This window comes from Triticum aestivum, chromosome 2A, assembly GCF_018294505.1.
Source record: "Triticum aestivum cultivar Chinese Spring chromosome 2A, IWGSC CS RefSeq v2.1, whole genome shotgun sequence".
NCBI lineage: Eukaryota > Viridiplantae > Streptophyta > Magnoliopsida > Poales > Poaceae > Triticum > Triticum aestivum.
Genome location: NC_057797.1, coordinates 679,167,016 through 679,185,981, shown reverse-complemented (window position 1 = coordinate 679,185,981; position 18,966 = coordinate 679,167,016). Strand labels below are relative to the sequence as shown.

General features: G+C 45.0%; 1 protein-coding gene across 1 annotated transcript; it reads right to left on the bottom strand.

Moving 5' to 3' along the window:
- Nucleotides 1-6,435: 6,435 nt before the first annotated feature.
- On the bottom strand, nt 6,436-9,530 carry LOC123185899 (uncharacterized). The gene is made up of 9 exons (XM_044597712.1): nt 9,147-9,530; nt 8,520-8,978; nt 8,336-8,413; nt 8,219-8,256; nt 8,070-8,111; nt 7,847-7,918; nt 7,403-7,492; nt 7,214-7,294; nt 6,436-6,662 (listed from the first exon to the last, which is right to left on the bottom strand). Exons 1-9 carry the CDS (start codon nt 9,347-9,349, stop codon nt 6,556-6,558), a joined length of 1,170 nt encoding a protein of 389 aa, XP_044453647.1. The 5' UTR covers nt 9,350-9,530; the 3' UTR covers nt 6,436-6,555.
- Nucleotides 9,531-18,966: the final 9,436 nt, after the last annotated feature.

The window sequence follows — 18,966 nt, the reverse complement described above, 5'->3', positions numbered from 1 at the left end:
ACACCATCGGAGACACCTGTAGAGCATCTTTATAATCACCCAGTTATGTTGTGAGAATACAAAATATCATATTTGAGTAAATCTAGTAGAATCCTCGATTCCACGACTCGATCTTACGACTCGATTCTGTCTAAGGATAATCGATCCGACTCTGAATCCCGACTCTAACTACCTTGTTCACGGCCCATCAGTCCAGCCCATATCACACAGCCCGGACACCCGAGGACCCCCTAATCTAGGACTCCCTCCGTCCCAAAGATCACTTTCCTCTTCCAAGCATTGCCTAGATAATGGACTCCACAACTGGCTGTGGGAGACTTTGTTCTCTAGATGTATACCAGGTTATCATCAGATCCAAATGAACGAGAAATATGAAATAAAAATGACCTTCATCACCCATTTAGGTTTTCTGCTATATCATGGTGCCATTTGGCCTTAAAACGCCAGAGGAACTTTTCAACGTATGATCCAAACTTGTTCGTGTGAATGGATTAACATAAACATGGAGGCCTACATGGGTAATATTGTTGTGAAGTTGATCAAGAGATCTAATATCTTGGTTGATCTTGGAGGGACCTTCAAGATTCTTAGAACATTTGGGATAAAGCTCAACCCTTGAGAAGTGCATCTTTGAAATTCCTGTGGGTAAGATGCTTGGTTTACTCATTTCTGAATGGGGAATCAAGGCCAAACCAAAGAATATAGGTGCCACAATGAAGATGGAGAAGGAAAAACTTCGTGACATCCAGAAACTGACTGGCCGCCTTGCAGCTCTCAGTCGGTTTATATCCAGACTCAGTGAGAAAGCTTTACCTCTCTAACGACTGATGAAAAATTAGAACGAATCAGTTGGATAGATGAAGCTCAAATAGTATTAAAGGATTTGAAGATATTGTTATCCACTAGAATGGTGTTAGATGCACATATAGAAAAAGAGCCATTGCTCTTATACATAACTGCAACTAAACCTGGCAATGGTTATACAACTCAACCAAACCTAAACCATAACCAGTCAACGCGGAGTTTGAACCAGAACTAAATCACACCTCCAATTATCATGCAGAACCAAAACCAAACCAAACTGTACGTTTTGTCCACCTCAACCAAAACCAAACCACTCTTCAAACTATGGCTTTAACCTAGTTCTTAGTTTTGGGTTGAAACCAAATCAATCTGCTGTATGTGCAAAGCTAACCAAGAAACAAGCAAGCTAGATAGTGGCTTAATTGATCCACAGTAGCAGCCCAATATGTATATGTCCAGAAGCGTAGCGTCGCGTACGTACGTGTATGACCGGCCACGTCGCATCGCGTGCGTACACCCAGTTCTAGAACTGGTTCTAAACCAGGATTTGCAACTGTTAGCGACCAAACCATTTAGACCCACACCCAGCCATACCCAACTTGTTTTTATGCAAACCCAAACCAAACCAAACTGATAACGATCTAGGCCCATCACAACCCGAACCAATTAAGCTCAGAGCAAAAAACCAAACCATTGGACCCAGTTAATCAAAACCCATTCCCAGATTTAACTGCAACAAATCAAGTGGTCATTTATTATGTCTCGGAATGTACAATGGCCCATTTATTATGTCTCGAAAGTTTTAGCTCCTTCAAAGCAATGTTACCCACCCTATCAGAAGCTTGTCTATGACATATTTCTAGCTGCAAAGAAGTTGGTTCACTACTTTCAAGAACACTCGATCACAGTTGTGAGTGACGCTCCCTTGTCTCAGATTGTAAACAATCGGGATGCAATTGGCCGAGTGGCAAATGGGCTACTGAATCACTGCCTCATGACATAAACTTCAAAGCGATGAAAGCAATTAAGCCTCAAGCTCTTACAGACTTCATCACCTAGTGGACAAAGCCTAGCACCCGCTCGACCAAGTTCAGTTAGATCATTGGACAATGTTTTTTGATGGATCCAAGATGTTAGCTACTGCGGGGGCTGGACTAGTTTTGATCTCACCAAAAAGGTGTCAAACTTAATCACGTGCTCGAAATTCACTTCACTGTCTCAAACAAGAAGGCCAAATATGAGGCCTTGTTGTACGGTCTTCGCATGTCTATTTCACTCGGTATCCGTTGTTAGTTAGTTTATGAAGATTCGGATTTAACTATTAATCAAGAGAGAATGCGTGGGATGTTCGCAGCCCCACAATGACAGCACATTGCAATGTAGTCAGAAAACTTGAGAAAAACTTTGAAGGACTGGAGCTACATTATATGTCGAGAGGAGAAAATCAAGTAGCTAACAATCTGGCAAAGATGGAATATACTCGGAAGTTTGTTTCTGAAGGCATCTTTCTTGACCATTTCACACCCCTACTGTCAAGGAGAATCCATTCCACAAAGAAGATCAACCATCCGTCGGCACTTGAGTGCCTGCGGACATGGAGATCCCTGCAATAGTTGATTTGGTACAAGAAATAATAGTCATAAATCCCGAGTAGAAGTTGCGTTATATTTCTTATCTTATCCAACAAGAACTCCTAGATGATGAAGTGGAGGATCGGTAGATTGTTCGTTGATCCAAAGCTTACATTGTCATGAATGGTGAAATGTACAAGGAAAGTCTTACTGGAGTGCATTAGCATTGCATGTCCCAGAAAAGGCGGACATAGTTTGGGGGAAATGGTAAAGATTCAAGCCTTCCCGAGACTAGGCGAAGATGTTCTGGCTTGGGGACCGGGTAGGCTTGGTGTTTTTTCAGTAAAATCCGCATAGATATGGCCTTTGAGGAGTCTTGTAGATCAACGGCTAATGGTTCCAACTCATGTCCATATGGAAGGCGCACTTGGTGAAAAATGATATGGGGTTGTAATGTCCCCCTGCCAGAAACTTTGCTTGGTGAGCAGCTGTCAATTCCCTCCTGACCGGGCAGAACACGGCTAAGAGAGGCCTGCAAATATCGGACACATGCCCAATATGTAGACAGGAACGGAAAGACATATTTCATGCCCTGTGTAGATGCCCACCAGCTTTCATCTATGGCGATGCATGGGTGAGGTCTGGATCCCGCCGAAGCTAAGGAGGTTACAAACACAGGTGTCGAGTGGATCCTTGATGCCTTATACCCCTTGAACATTGAGCGCTCGATGCTCTCGTTGACACTATGGATATGATGGCATAATCGAAACAAAGTAGTGCATGATAAAACTCTGCCGCAGATGGATGCGTCAAGGAATTTTCTTTGTGGTTATCTTGATTCCCTACTTGCTATTGCACGAAAGTCAGATTGTGACTCGTCGAAAGGCAAGGATTTTATATCTTATGAACCTACACCAAAGACTCACATGGAACAACAATGGCATCCCTCTTGCCAAATAGAGCTTGCCGCCGGAGAGGTGGATGAAGCTTAATACTGATGGGTCTTTGATAGATGATGGAAAAGCAGGAGTTGGTAATGCTTTTTCGCGATATCCTGGGGAACATTGTTTTCTCATCATGCAGGAAGCTCTTTTCGTGTCGAGATGCGCTTGAAGCTGAGTTATAGCTTCTATGGAGGGGGTCTCTATTGCTACCCATAGAACAGAGCTACCAATTTTGGTGGAGATGGATTGGGTGTCTGCAGTTTGAACATGGTAAAGGGCAGGGGCATAGACAGTTCTGTCTATGCATCCCTCGTGATAGAGATCAAACACTTGACGTCTCTTTGTATGACTTATTTTACTCATGTTAATTGTAGCCAAAATACGACTAGTGATTTTTTGGCCAAAATTTCTAGAACTAAGAGTAAAACTGTCATTTGGTTGGGCTCCCACCTCCCAAAGGTAGTTGATCTATGTAAGAAAGAGTGTGATTTTGTTAATCCTTGAGAAATACAAGTTTTCCCCCACAAAAGAGACCTAGATAGAGGGAGTACAAGCTATAGGGACCACATTGTGTTTTAAGGGCATGTTGAATGCACTGGCCCAATGTGTTACCCCGCAGAGCCACATAGGCTCAGACTACAGGCTGTAGGTTCAGGTATAGCCTCAACTATGTCAGTGTTGCTTGCAGAAGAGGCTAATCCTCTATTTTTTCATGAATACGTAAAGCTTGCATATCATTTCATTGATAGAAGAAGTTAGAATGAGTACACGAGGTGGTACAACACAAGACACGGACGCAAGAAGAATGAACATGGTTCTCGAAGCAGAGAGACATGAGATGCTCGACCCAAATATGAAAACACATCTAAACTCGCCGACCAGATAAGCAGTCCAACCAACAACTAGACGACCAACATCTCCAAATCCTACACCAAGGACACCACGAGCAAACAAGATGATGCCTAGACGAAGGAGAATGACACCAAGACGTCATCCTCGTCCGATCCGAAAAACCGGACCTAGGGTTTCCCCTAATGCTCGAAGAGGGGCACAAATAATGGCCATATGGCAGTGCCTCCAAGAAGGGGATGGCACCCGCGGGTGTCCCGCGGGTGTCATTGCTTCCAGCATAGGATGCATGGATTTCTCCTTGGCCAAAATCCGAGCAATCCCAAGCTATTGGAGCATGAATCAGAGAAGAGGAAGCGGGGCATAGGTCGCAGCTGTGACTGTAGGAATGGGAGCCATGCCATACACCGAAGGAGGCATTGGGCGCCGCCGGACATGTCAGCCTTGGAGGAGGGCAAGGTTGTGTGGCTGAGCGGAATGAAGGCGACGGAGATAAGACGGTGGCCGGAGACCCGAGCGAGCCAGAATCCGGAAGGGAGCGAAGATTCATGCCACCGGGACTAGAGCAGCAGGGATGTCGACACGATCAAAGAGCTGGAAGGGTATGCAACTCTTGTGGCATGCCGGAATTGATGATGCGCTGTGGATGGCCAACCAATGGCACTAGCATGGTGATGATCATGCGGAGATGCCGGGGAACCAACGAGCCAAAAGAGCCGGAAAGAACACAACTACAAGGGCGAGTCGGGTCCAAAGCCACGCTGGCCGACCATGGACGTGGGAGGGGGCCTAGTCCCATGGCCGTCAGGCTGAAGCCGCCCCTGCTAAGGGTGGGTGGGTTGTGAAGGAGACTCACGGGCAGCCAAACCTCTTGGCCGCTGCGCTGCATGAAGCAGCAACAGCCGGGCACCTCCATGGTCGCCTCCCGAAGAAGCCGACCCGAAGCCAAACCAGGGGATGGGGAGGGTCTGGGGTGAGAAGCCGCAGTGAATAGGGCGCGCCCAACCACCATGAAGGACGACCGAGGAGCACCACGACCGGTTGAGGGGACCCCCAGACCACATCTGGGGCGGACCGCAATAGAGAGCCACAGCCGGGGGTAGGCCACCCGAGCAGCACACGTCGGGTAGGAGACGTCAGGTAGTGGATGTGTTGGGCGAGTGGCAGAGGGGAGGGGCAGGGACGAGGGGGAAGAGAAACGGCCCTGCAGCCGCCATCCCAGGGCCATGTCCAGCTTCGCGGGCCGGCCTTCCGGTAACAGCGACATGGGGGTGGGCGGGAGGTGGGGGCCAGGACGCCGGCGAGTAGGGTTCTCCCTGAATCGCCCGACTCAGGTGACACGAGGGTTGGGCTTCTAGTCAGAGGGTGTTTGTTTCCAGGGACTTATTGGTTTAGGGACTTAAAAAAAGTCCCTATAAGTCCCATCTAAACCAAACAGGAGGGACTTAAAGTGGTGATTTGGGACTTATCAAAAAAGACTCTCAGGGAGGAACTTATAGGGACTTTTCCATCGATTCCCCCTGGCCCGCACCTAACCTTATCGCTTCCCCACATCCCCGCTTCGCTCCTTCCCCGCACTCTGCTCCAATCGCCGCCGCCGCCGGCAGTACCCTGAACCGCCACCGCCATGGCCGACGATGAGGAGGACCGGATCCCCTTCTTCTCTCAGTTCCACTCGCATCATCAGGCATCCCAAGGCTCATCCGCCGGGGGAAATCTCGGAAGGGGAATGGGATTCTTGGATCTCAACCACAACGTCGACGACTTCCCGGAGTTGGGCTCGTACCAGCAACTCCTCCTCGACCAGTCCGCCGGCCATGGTCTTCCTCCTACTGGACCTGGTCGTGGGAGGCCCATGTCTCAGGGCGGAGGAGGCCGCACACGGTCTCTGAACATCGGAGGGCGAGCCGGCTCTCACGGTATGAATGAGTGTTTTTATTACTAGGGGTAACATGGACTTATAAGTTCCTGTAAACAAACAAGTAGGGACTCGGGACTTATAAGTCCCTGTAAACAAACATGTAGGGACTCGTGACTTATAAGTTGAGACTTAAAAAAGTCCTAGAACTTATGAAACAAATAGGGCCTCAAGACGCTGGTGCTCTACGAAAAATATAATCAAAAAGCATGGGATGGAGAGAGGAGGGTAGTACGCATGTATGAGGAAAAGGATGGAAGGAAAAAAGGTAGAGTGGGATTCGTTGCAGAATAAACTAGTGCATCCTTTGGATAGTTCATGGTTTGGACCGTGGTTCCAGTGCTTCGGATGGATGGGCTCCATAGTTCATGTCCCAAGTAGAAATAATACAGATACTTATATCAAGTTAATGAGAGTACAAGGATATTCCTAACATACTCGTTCATCAAGGGCTCTAAATACTTAAATTCTACCAAGAATTGCTTCCCGATTTTGAATAAATATCATCCTCAACAGTTGGCAGACCATCCATTTTATTCTGAGCATCACAACCTGCTTGTGTGAAACGCTTTGTATCTGCCCAAGCATTAACAACTGGATTAAATATTATCACACATAACATAACTTCACTAAAATTTAACGTCATATGTTCTCTAACAGTCAACATTTCAAGGACCACGGGTGAAGAAAGAGGTGTGTGTGCACGTTTGAAAGAAGAGTATGAACTTGATTTGCTTCCCTTAAGCCTAATGAAATCCATGAATTCTTAGCAAGATCAATATGATAAAGAAATCAACAATTGCAGAATGTAAGCTTAGGCGTTCACGGATGCAAATGTAGTCCTGAAACTACTGATTGAAGACAAAGATATTTGCATATGAACTAGTGGTAAAAGGAATGCACAAAGTAGCTGGGCCAGCTCAACTGAAACAATAAAACTGAAACACGAACTAATAAAATTATAACAAGGCAGATAACATATTATCTATGGTGAACATAGCTTGATTACAGAATACAAGTCTTCTAGCAAGTAACAAAAATATCAGCGATCCAACGAAGTTGACAGTTACCAGAAGGTGTATACGTCCTGCCGTCCTGGTATTAAACAAAGGTGTTCAACTAATTACCTGCATTCGTCGGTGTGGAGATCCCAGGGTTTTTAGCATGAACTTTCAAGGTACTAGTAATGATCTGGCAGATTCGAGAACCTGCAACAAGTCGACAGTTTGCAATTGAACAGTTCAAAAATATTTAACTGTGTGTGGATGGAGGGTTATCAAAACATAAAAGCGGGCGACGGTGTCTGGTTAATTTACCAGGAATTTTCACTAATGATGTGGCATGGGCTTTAACATTATCTGTGGATGTGCCGAGCATGGTCTGCGCAAACGGACCATCAGAAGCATCTGCAGCAAGTTCAACAGTAAAAAATTGCAGCATCCAACATTAATTTAACATGCCTTCAATCGTCACTGATATATCTAAGAGTTCTTGTTGCTAACTAGAAGTTTGAGTATTATTAGCATTGTGATACATCTAAGCGAAAGTTACTCGATCATAGCCTCGTGTAATCTCAAAGATATGCGTGCACAAAATATAGCAAGATGAAAGGTATCATGTAAATGCAGAGCAGGGCAGTGCCCAAAAGGACTCAAAACAGATTAAACAGCCAGTTAAGAGCCCATACAGCACATTGAGAGAGACAGTGGTAAACTGATCATAGATAAGGACTTGCTGAACAGAGTAATTCTGAAGTTTACCTTCTTTCCCAGTTGGTTGAAGGTCATAGGTTAGTTTGCACCCTCTAGGTAGGCCAGCCTGTAGAGTCTCATCTGAAGATCACACCAGTTCATCAGTGGAAACAGAACAGAACATAACAGTAACCAAAAGTGGTTCGTTTTCCCACACAAAATAATCAGTGGAGTGTAAACAGTGTTCTCGGTTGAAATGCAAGACACGTGAAGAGGAGAGAGGCCAGTTTACCTAGGAAATTCACCAGCAGTTCCAGTGCTTCATCTTTCGACGCTGCCGATTCATTGTAAAACATGGTTAGTGACTGTCAAACGTATATGGGATCTAAGACCCACATTGCTTAATCATAATCATAATGTTTTCTGAAGTGGAAAGTATACCGACGCTCGATTCCCTAAACTGTCTGCAATACTGCTGGCTGCAAAATGCAAGGAATTTGTTAATGTGTTGTCAAAAACCAGGACAAGCAAAACAGAGGAGAGGTAACAAGATAGTACTGTTTTATGGCCATTAAGATAGCGTCTGTTTTTCGCGGCTGGGGGCCTTGTTTCTTCACGCGTCGCTTCCGGAACAAACTGTCAAAGGTTGCAGACAGGAGAGCCAAAGTGAGATTAAATTGACACTGGCTATGTCATCTAGGAAGCGAGGAGTAACTGAGGCTGAATGATGAATTATACGTACCCGGTCCCGATGGGGAGTACATCGTGCGGCATCATGCAGCAGGACGGCAACACCATCGGGCGTCTCAGCTCTGGAGTAGCAAGAGCCATCCTGCGGACAACAAACTCTGCGTGGCTCCTCACTCTGCCCCAGTCGATGGCGGCCCTGAGCTGGCCGGCGTCCGGGGCGAGTATGGAGTAGTTCATGGAGCGGAACCTGCGCTCGGCGTGTGTGGAGTTACTGCGGCCGTCGGCGTACTGCTTCTCCAGGTACGGGTCCTTGTTGCCGGCGACGACGTCGGCGAAGCGACCGTGCATGAGGAGGAAGTTGTGGAAGATCCTGGCGCGCAGGCTCCTCCGCTCACTTTTGAGCGGCGGCAGGAAGGTGCCGAGGTAAAAGAGGGCGTCGTGCCACCGGCCCCTCCTGACCAGCCGCCGCATGTGCTGCAGGTCGAACAGCGCCGCCGTCTCGCGGATCAGCCTGCATGCAGAGATCCATCGATGTAAACCAAACCAGCATGCGTGCGTGCGTGATGTGTTCGGAACTTCGGATGGAATCCGAATCATCATTGACCTCAAAAGAGAAGCATCATCGATGTCAAGAGAGAAGATAGCATCGATCTGAAGGTAAAAGGTAGGATATGCGTACTCTCTGAAAGCGCCGTGGAAGCCTTGGTCCAGGAGGAAGGAGAGGAGGCGCCGCTCACGAAGCCGCTTGACGCAGGAATACTGCACCGTGCACGAGGGCTTGACGGCGTCCTTGCCCTTGCCCTTGCCGGAGACCACGACGGAGTTCTCGCCCACGCAGGCGTCGCCGTCGTCATTGCCGAAGGCCACGACGGAGGAACTCATGATGCCCAGACGGCGATTAGGATGGAGCTGAACTTTCGATTGGATTTGGATGGGGGAGTTGGAATTGGGGGCTTTGGGGCACCGGCACTAGTCCCCCCTCGTTATAGCGGCAGCGGCAGGACGCTGAGCCTGATTTCTCTCGTTTCTCTCTTCCCTCTTCTTCTGCCCCCGCCTCTCTCCTCTCTCGCTTCTCTCTTCCCTCTTTTTTTTTAGGGGTCTCTCTTCCCTCTTCATCTCCGCTCGCTTCTCTCTCCTTGCAGAGGCTGGCTGGGCCTGGGCCTGTAAGTTCATGCAGTCCTTTTTTCATTGATATACGTTATATAAATTTTTTGGACGTCAACTGCCACACGTGTGGCAGGAAAGGAGACGCACCACACGTCTATAATGCAAACAGATTGCCACGTCATCGCATGCATGCATGTAGGAATCTTTTTGGATTTTCAGTTTTTAAAATGTTTTATCTCTTAAACGAAAAATCCGATTGAAGATCCGTTTTCACCATTAAATCCCTTGTGATGAGATCTTCGAAACTAGATCCCATGTTGATATATTTTGATGAATTTTTTTTGGATTAAAAGTTGCCATGTCTATTGCATATGAATTATCATGGTGTTTACACTGAAGTTGCCATGATATGTTTCAGCTATTTTCTTCTATATTTAAAAGTAAATTTTGACATTTATAAAACGGGGAATTAAGAAACTAGACTTGTCATGAACCATAAACTAAAATTGCCATGATACATGCACGTAAAATTGCCATGGTTCATACAAAAAATAATTTTCATGGTCAAAGTACTGGAGTTGCCATCATCAAAATATTAAAATTGCCATGATCTACAAACTAAAATTGCCACATGGCAACTTTAGTTTAAGCCCTATGGCAACTGTAGTGTAAATATCATGGCAACTTCTGGGCAAAAAAAAAATCGTCGAAACATATCAACATGGGGTCTAGTTTTGAAGATCTCGTCGAGACAGATTTAAGGGTGAAAACGGATTTTAGTTCGCTTTTTTATTTAGGAGATACAACATTTTTAAGCCGAAAACTAAAAAGATTCCTGCTGATGTCATCTATTTATACGTGGCAAAATGAGTGGTGATGTAGGCGTGTGGGCGATGTGCAAACGCCCACACGTGTGGGCGTTAGCTTTTTCCAAAAAAATTTATATCCCTCAAAAAAATTCTTTTCTTTTGAGTTCTTTTACGATACATCCTATTCAACGCTTCAGGCAAAGAGATAGTGGAGAGCTCCTATTTAGGGGGGGGCTCTATTCGGCGCTTCAGGCGCCAGGTACACGATGCCCCCTGATGGGCCGGCCCATGTAGAGCGAGATCAATCGCATTTTATATTCTCTGGGTTCGCTCGATCGCATTTGAAATAAAAGGAAAAACTCATAAATTCAAAGGTTCATTTTTTTTGAAAAATCATCGAAATTGAAAAAAAAAAATCATCAAATTTGAAAAAAATCATCAATTTTAAAAAAAGTTCATGGGTTTTGCAAAAGTTCACAGATATTCAAAAAAATCATGGATTTTGAAATAAATCATTAAATTTGAAAAGGTTCATTGAATTTAGAAAACCATCAATTTGAAGAAAACATTCACGTATTTGCAAATGACTCATCGAACCAGGAAGAAGAGAAAAGAAAAAAAATAAAAATTGAAAAAGGAAATAATTGAATAAAAGAAGAAAAAGGTTAATGGTTACTAGATCTTGCTGGATGGGTTGGTTAGACCAGCGTACCTTGAGGAGGGAGGCCGTTGGTTCGATTCACAAACAACACGCTATTTTGTAGATTAAGACACACAAACAGAATGTTAGATGGATCGGCCTAGCACAGGGGCGCTTCAGGGGCCCGTTTCCAAAAACACTAGTAGCAGGCATCTGAAGCGCCGGTCTCTCCTACTTAGGCTGTGTTTGATAGCAAAGTACTACATAAATCAAAGTATCAAAAACTGCAGTAATTTTCAGTGTAGGTATGAGAAATCATGGTTTTACCAAAACAAAGTATTTTGGAGTATTGACAATACATAGAACATGTTTGGTTGTTGCTCCACAACGCTGCAAATTTTGCTGCCTAGCTGTTGTGTTTAAGCACTCAGCAGCTCTGTTTTTTAAAAAGAGGTCCGGAGTTCTTTTTTTTATACAGAGAAAAAACTACAGTTTTCCCAATACTACAATATTAAAACCACAGTTGTTAGGGGCAACCAAACAGCTCATTATAAATAAAACTATGGTAATCTCAAAAACTGTAGTATTCTTAAAATACTTTGAAAATACTTTGCTATCAAACGGGGCCTTAGCGTGTGACGCTAGAGACCAAGCCAGCGCACCTCCTCGGGAGCTCCTATTGGGGGGAAAATCCTATTTAGCGCTGCAGGCGCCCGTTAATATGTATTTCGCAAACGGGCGCCTGCAGCACCCCTAGCTGGGCCGGCCCATTTATATGTTTTGTTTGTCCTGTTTATAGGAACGTAAAAAATGTGCAGGAGCTGGGGTTCCAACCTGCGACCTTTTGGTTGCAACGGCTCCGCACTGACAACCAGACCATCGCACCCCATTTGGAATGCTACTTCGCTTTTGCCAAGTATATTGCTACACCAGTTCCGTTCTTTTTTTTCGTATCCTTTTTTGGTTTTTCTGATGCATGTTTTTATTAAAATTCGAGAACCTTTTTTCTAAATTGATGAAGTTTTTTAAAATTAGATGATTTCTTTTCAAACTTGATGAACTTTTTTTCATAATCGATGAACTTTTTTTCACAATCAACATTCAAATCCGAACTAAATTTGATGAATTTTTTTCACAATCGAAGAACTTTTTTTCAAATTTGATGAACTTTTTTTAATTGCATGAACTTTTTTCAAATTCGATGAACTTTTTTTCAGTTTGGATGAACTTTGTTTTCCAATTTGATGAACTTTTTTCAATTTGATGAATTTTTTTCAATTTGATGAACTTTTTCATATTCGATGAACTTTCTTTCAAATTTATGAACTTTTTTCATATTCGATGAACTTCCTTTCAAATTTATGAACTTATTTCGAAATTTCATGATTTTTTTCTATTTGTACGAATACTTATTTTTTGAACTGTTTCGAAAATTCGTGGTTTTAATAAGTTTCTTGAATTTCTTTTCAAACTTTACGTTCCTTTTCATATAATTTATATAAGAATTATAATAGTACATCTTAATGCTGTACTAGAAGGTCAAATAGAGTTCTTTCCCGCTACTGGTCCTAAAAGTCTGCTCAGTCTGGTGGTTAGTGCGAGTTTCTGCTGTTCCTGGCCACAGGAGTTCGACTCCCGGTATTCACAGTTGGCTATCTTTTTTACAGCGCTCGGGCCGACTGCAGATACAGCCCAGCTACGAGTGCTGCGGGCGCCAGTTCTCCTAACCGGCGCTGAAAGCGCGGATTAGGAGCTCCCGCGCTGGGAAGGATGCCAACACGCACCCACCGCTCCCCTTGGCGCCCATCTGGACCGGCCCATGTGCGGGCTGGGACGCCGCCTACCTATTTTCCCTTCTTTTCCTTTTATTTTTCCTTTTTAAATAATGCGGGATATTAAAGGTTCTAAATTTCAAAAAAGTTACGAATTTTGAATAAAATAATCATGAATTCAGAAAAATATTAAAGATTAAAAAAATGTTCGGAAATTCCAAACAAAATTCACTGTCCAAGAGAACGTCCACGAATTTGTAAAAAAAATGTTCATGAATTTAAAAATGTTCATGAATTTCAAAAACTTTTTCATGATTTAAAATAATGTTCATGATTTCAAATAATGTTCATGATATCAAAAAATGATCATGATTTCGTAAAAATCAGACAAAATTCATTATTTCAAAAAATGTTCGCGGCTTCAATAAATGCTCATGATTCTAAAAAATATTTGCGAATTAGGAAAAAATTCAAGAATTTGTACAAAATGATCATGAATTTAAAAATATTTCATGATTTCAACAAAATTGGTCGGGAATTTAAAAAATGTTCATGATTCAAAAAATGTTCAAGATTTCGAGAAAATGTTTCGTGAATTTGAAAAAAATTCATGATTAGAAATAGGAAAAGAGTTGTTTTAAGCCGACTGATGACGTGGACGCATAATCCGTCTCCTAGCCAACCACGTGTCCACGTGGGTGGGCCTACTGCGTGCGTCTGCGTCTACTAGTTAGTGGATCAATGTTGTCATTGGTAGGATGCTAGGAGCGAGACACTTCAAAATAGTGTTGTTGTCGCTACAAGCCAGAACGCGATGTGATGTTGCAGGTCGACATCGTCTCTGCTACAAGCAAAAGTCATGGCATTACTAAGAGATGTCATAATTGTGGGTGTATGTAACATAGCCGGAACATTTTAAGTTGTATTTTTGCAACATCGATCGGGGGTCATTGTTGCAAGCGAGACACGCGGACGCTGCTAGAACACCCGTCGATGATGCAACCAGACGTGCTACCCTGCAAGGCCCGGCCATTGCAAGCCCGAAGCACACCAATGCAAGACCGACGTCGGCGCGAACGTCGTAACGATGGTCGACCCTTCTCAAGTCAGACATGTAATGTTTGCAAAGCCGACTATATGGACGTTGTGAGGGTGGTCAGCAATCTGCAAGATGGATTTGCAATGTTACAATGCCAGCCGTTGTTGTCTTTTTTTGTTGCAAGGCTGGACGGACACCACTAAAAGCAGGGATGCGGCGTTGCGAAGTTGGGCCGCCGCACAAGTCGAGATGCAAAATTGCAAGCCTAGCACCGTTGCTGATGCAAAGGTTTACCGGTCATGCTGCAAGCGGGGGCATGAGGTTGCCAGGCAATAACGCCGTGCTGCAAGTGGGGATCCCACGCTAAAAAGCGTAGACGCGACCCTGCAAGGCTAGCCAGTGCTACTGCAAGTCGAGACATGATGCTGCAATGTCACATGTCACGCGCTGCTGTAGTAGGGGACCCATGACACTGCAAAGACTCATCACTGTTGTTGCAATGATAGTGCTTCAAAGCCCAACCACCTATAGCAGCAAAATCGGTCGGCCACCGCAGCTTATGAAAAGTTCTTTTCTATTCATGTATGTATGCTTGAAGCATATTTTGTCAATGTTGCAATGATTATTGTCTGCTTGAAAAACTAAATGTTGCAACGACCAAATGTTGATTTATCCTTTACTCGTCGCGTTGCTCGCTAACGTTGCGGAGGATGTCACAATGCTACAAACCCATGTTGCAGCGGTGTTGTCGTGCTACTCGCGGACGTTATCGAGGATGTCGCAATGCTGCAAACCCATGTTGCGGAGTTGTCATTGTGCCACTCAAGGATGTTGTTGAGGACGCCAGCAAAGTGCTTCGCAACATGCTTCGTGTTGCGAATGAGTGACACAGTGTTGACCACAACTTTTGTCGGTCATGCTTTGTTGCGAAGAGGTGGTCAGGGGGTGTCTACAAAAAGCCTTTGCAACATATGCCATGTAGCAAAGGTTTTCAGAACATCTGCCATATTGCAAGGAGTGTCGCAACATGTGTCATGTTGCAAGGGGAACCGCGGCGATGGGTTGCTCCATCATGCCGATCCACAACTCATGACTCGGCCGATCTTTGCAAAAGTTGAGTAGGCTGCCGCATAGTGCGGGCCTTTCTTCCATGGATAGTAGTTAGCCTAGTGATGCCACAACAATCGTATATAATCTGGTTGTAAGAATATATTTGTCTATATATGCAGAGTTTTGTTGTTATTGCATGTGTTTTATACGTGTGTTATTCGTTGCATGTTTTTATACACAAGCTGCTGATGCATGTATTTGTACATGTACTACTTAATGAAAATTTAGTTGGGTTAGGTGTGAACGTGAAGTGTGAGATGCCACAACTTTACGTCGTATGCTGCAATAGTGTAAAAGTAGCTATAGCTAGCCAGTGTGAGGTGTGAACGCATCCAGATGTGAACATGAATTTTCCCTACTGTTTTTTTAGTCTAAATACGCTTCATTTATTGCTCAATCAAGTTCATGGGGATACGGGAGATGTTTGGAGGGTTTAACAGCCACACATGGCGCCCATAATCCAAACCAAAAGCATGCTTAGCGAGGCTATGTGCCTCAACATTAGTGGCCCTACCTTCAAAGATGAGGTGCAACTATCAAAACTAGTTGATGTCTCCACAATCTCCCTGGTGGTGCTGGCGTAGGCTCCCCCGGTGTAGTTCTTGATGTCTTTCACTACCCCTTGGTTGTCGCTCGCGATGAGGATTCGAGCAAGGTCCATGTCTGCCACGAGCGCAAGCGCCTCGCGACACGCTAGCGCTTCAAGCGTTGCCGGATTCGTGACTCCATGGATCTTGATAACCGAATCACCCAAAAAAGTTCCTGATGAATTTCTGCAAACGGCACTAAACGAACCAACGTTTCCATCTCTGGAGACGGCCCCATCGACTCGGATTTTTGCAGTTCCTTTAGGAGAAGGGATCCATCTTGGCTGCACGGGAACAAGCATTGGTAATCCACTCATAGCTTTCTTCGGTTTGCACTCCTCGAGCTCCCGGATGTACTTCAAGATGAAGTGGTATGTAGACAGAGGGCTCTGAAATATGTGTTCATGTAGCGCCTATCATCGTGCAAACCAAAGTGCCCATAGGGTTGTGATTACCAAGATGAACTCTTGCGGAGAGAGCATGTCCTGGACCGAGAATAGCCATCGTTTAGCATCCAGTTCCGTTGTGGTGTTCAAAGCTTCCACAAGATCTTGGTCGAACAGTGCCCAAACGCATCTGGCGACCGTGCAATAGATCAACGAGTGTTGCCAGGAGTCCTCGGCTCCACATAGGCCACATTATGTAGTTGTAGATATATTTCGATGATGCAGCACGTCCGTTGTTGGGATTGATTGCTGAGCCAGTCTCCATAGAAATATTTTTAGCTTGGATGGGACATTCATCTTCCACAATGCTGCCCATGAATTTTTTTCTCTGTCCATATTCGAAGTATCAGCTCTCCCTTCCAGCCAAGCCTCTCTCCTCAACTTAGTTTCAACTAGCATGCGATAAGAGGAACGAACTGAGAACACACCACTTCTTTCATGCACCCAAGACCAGAAATCCTCATTCCGTGTACACAAAGGGATAGAATATATTGCTGCGGCATCTGTTGGCAGGAAAACTTCGTCGATCAACGTCCGGTTCCATTCAGCACTAGGCAAAATTAGCTCGTTCACCAACTGAGGAGGGTTGGCCACTCTGCTCACAATTGGCCTCATGTTTGAGGGTCTCGGCAGCCAGTTGTGATGCCAGATGCTCGTCGAGTGACCATTACCTATTCTCCAGATCATACCCTGCGTGAGCACCTCGCGGCCATCAATGATGGCACGCCATATCTGGGATGGGTCTGAGCCTAGTTTGGCATGTAGAAACTCACCTGAAGGGTTGTACTTGGCCTTTTGTGTGCGAGCACTAAGTGACTCAGGGTCCATCAGGATTCACCATGCCTATCTTGCAAGGAGAGCAAGGTTGAAAAGTTCAATATCTTGGAAACCCAGGCCTCCACAATATTTCGGTTGTGTCACTGTGCCCCAAGAGACCCAGGCTTCCGTTTTCCCTCTTTGCGGCCCCACCAGAACTTCCTAATCAACGATTTAATATGTTCACAGAGACCATGAGGAAGTCTGAAACATGACATGGTATAGACTGGAATTGCGTGTGCCACTGATTTTATGAGACCTTCTTTTCCACCCAAACAAAAGCTTTTCCAACCAACCCTTGACCTTGTTCCATACACAGTCCTTTAGAAACTTGAAGGCCCCGTTCTTGCAATTCCCCACTCAGATGGCATTCCCAAATATTTATCTGAGAGGGACTCATTTGAAATATTCAAGGCATTCTTTACCTCAGTTTTTAAAGAAGAAGGGCAACCCTTACTGAAGAAAATTGAGGATTTTGCAAGATTTATCCTTTGGCCCGAAGCATTGCAATAGTTTTCCATTAAGGCAGACAACTCATTTGCTCCAATACAGCTGGCTTTGACAAACAGCAGGCTATCATCAGCAAATAACTAGTGGCTTACCGGCGGTGCCGTCGGTGCAACTCGAATTCCAGTGAGGTGCGATGTTTCATCTTGGGTTTTTAAAAGGCACGAAAGGCCCTCCGTTGCAATCAAAAACAGGTATGGAGAAATTGGGTCTCCTTGACGATTTCCTCTTGTGGGAGAAAATTGTTCAAGCTTACCACCATTGAACATGACAGAAAACTTAACCGACGTTATCATTCTCATAGACGAAGCAATCCAGGATGGTGCAAACCCCATCTTGGTCATAATAGCCTCCAAATAATTCCACTCAACACGATCATACGCCTTCATCATGTCGAGTTTGACAACATAAAATTTGTTCCTCTGAGCTTTGTTTCTCTTCATAAAATGCAAGCATTCATAAGCAGTAATGATGTTGTCGGTGATCAAATGCCCCAGAACAAAGGCGGACTGCTCTTCGGAGATAATATCAAGAAGGATTTGTTTCAGCCTATTAGATAAAACCTTGGAAGCAATTTTGTAAAGTACATTGCACAAGCTAATAGGTTTGAATTGAGCGAGGTTAGTGGGGTTCTTCACCTTTGGAATTAGGACTAGGATAGTCTCATTAATCATTTCAGGACTCTCTTCTCCTCGAAGAATACGGAGAACAACATTGGTTACTTCAGTGCCACATAGCTCCCAGTGCCTTTGGAAAAAATGCGCCGGGTATCCATCAGGACCCGGAGCCTTGGTGGGGAACATCTGGAAGAGAGCTGTTTTCACCTCATCCCCCATATAAGGAGCTGTGAGACCTTCATTCATTGCATGTGTAACCTTCACCGGGACATAATTAAGTACTGTATCCATACCTGTTGTGCCCTCCGATCTGAACAAATTTTTGTAAAACTCATTAGTGAGTGCAGCCATCTCAGCTTGGTCATTTATTACTGAGCCGTCCGGGCGCTTGACTGACTTGATGGTATTCTTGCGCCGGCGCATGCTAGCTCGTCTCTAGAAAAATTTGGTGTTCTTGTCTCCATCCTTGAGCCAGTCCACCCTGGATCTTTGTCGCTGCATCATCTCCTCCATATGATATAGCTCGATGAGACGGTCTGTAGTTTTTATCTCCGCATGTGATGGCGAAACTCTTTGGGGGTCATTCTGTAAAACTGCTAAATCCTTCTTCAGCTTTTTTATCTCCTTCGCTCCACTGTTTTAAAGATGCCGACAAGTCACTAAGTTTTCTGCTCATCTGCTCGACTGTCTGGCCTTCGGGAGCGCCACTCCACATAGCTTGGAGAGAAGAGCCGAAGTCCTCACGCCTCTCCCAGTAAACCTCATAACGAAACAATCTCGATGATGCTTGCGCCGGGGTCGTAAGCTCCAGCTGTAGCCTGATCGGGCAGTGATCCGATGCCGCACCAGTTTCATGGCTTAGTATCGCACGTGGGAACATCGTGGTCCAATCTGTACTGTCCAAGGCTCGAGCCAGCTGTACCCGACAGTAACCGCCCCCTGCCGTCTTCTTCTCGAACGTCCATTTGTTTCCCTTGGTATCTGAGGGAGTCCTGGATTAGGGGGTATCCGGACTGCCGGACTATATCCTTTGGCCAGACTGTTGGACT

Coding starts and splice junctions, on each gene's coding strand:
- LOC123185899 (XM_044597712.1), bottom strand. CDS start 9,349: ATGAGTTCCTCCGTCGTGGCCTTCGGCAATGACGACGGCGACGCCTGC. Junction 8,414..8,519: donor GTACTCCCCATCGGGACCGG/GTACGTATAATT, acceptor AACCTTTGACAG/TTTGTTCCGGAAGCGACGCG. Junction 7,295..7,402: donor ATCATTAGTGAAAATTCCTG/GTAAATTAACCA, acceptor GACTTGTTGCAG/GTTCTCGAATCTGCCAGATC.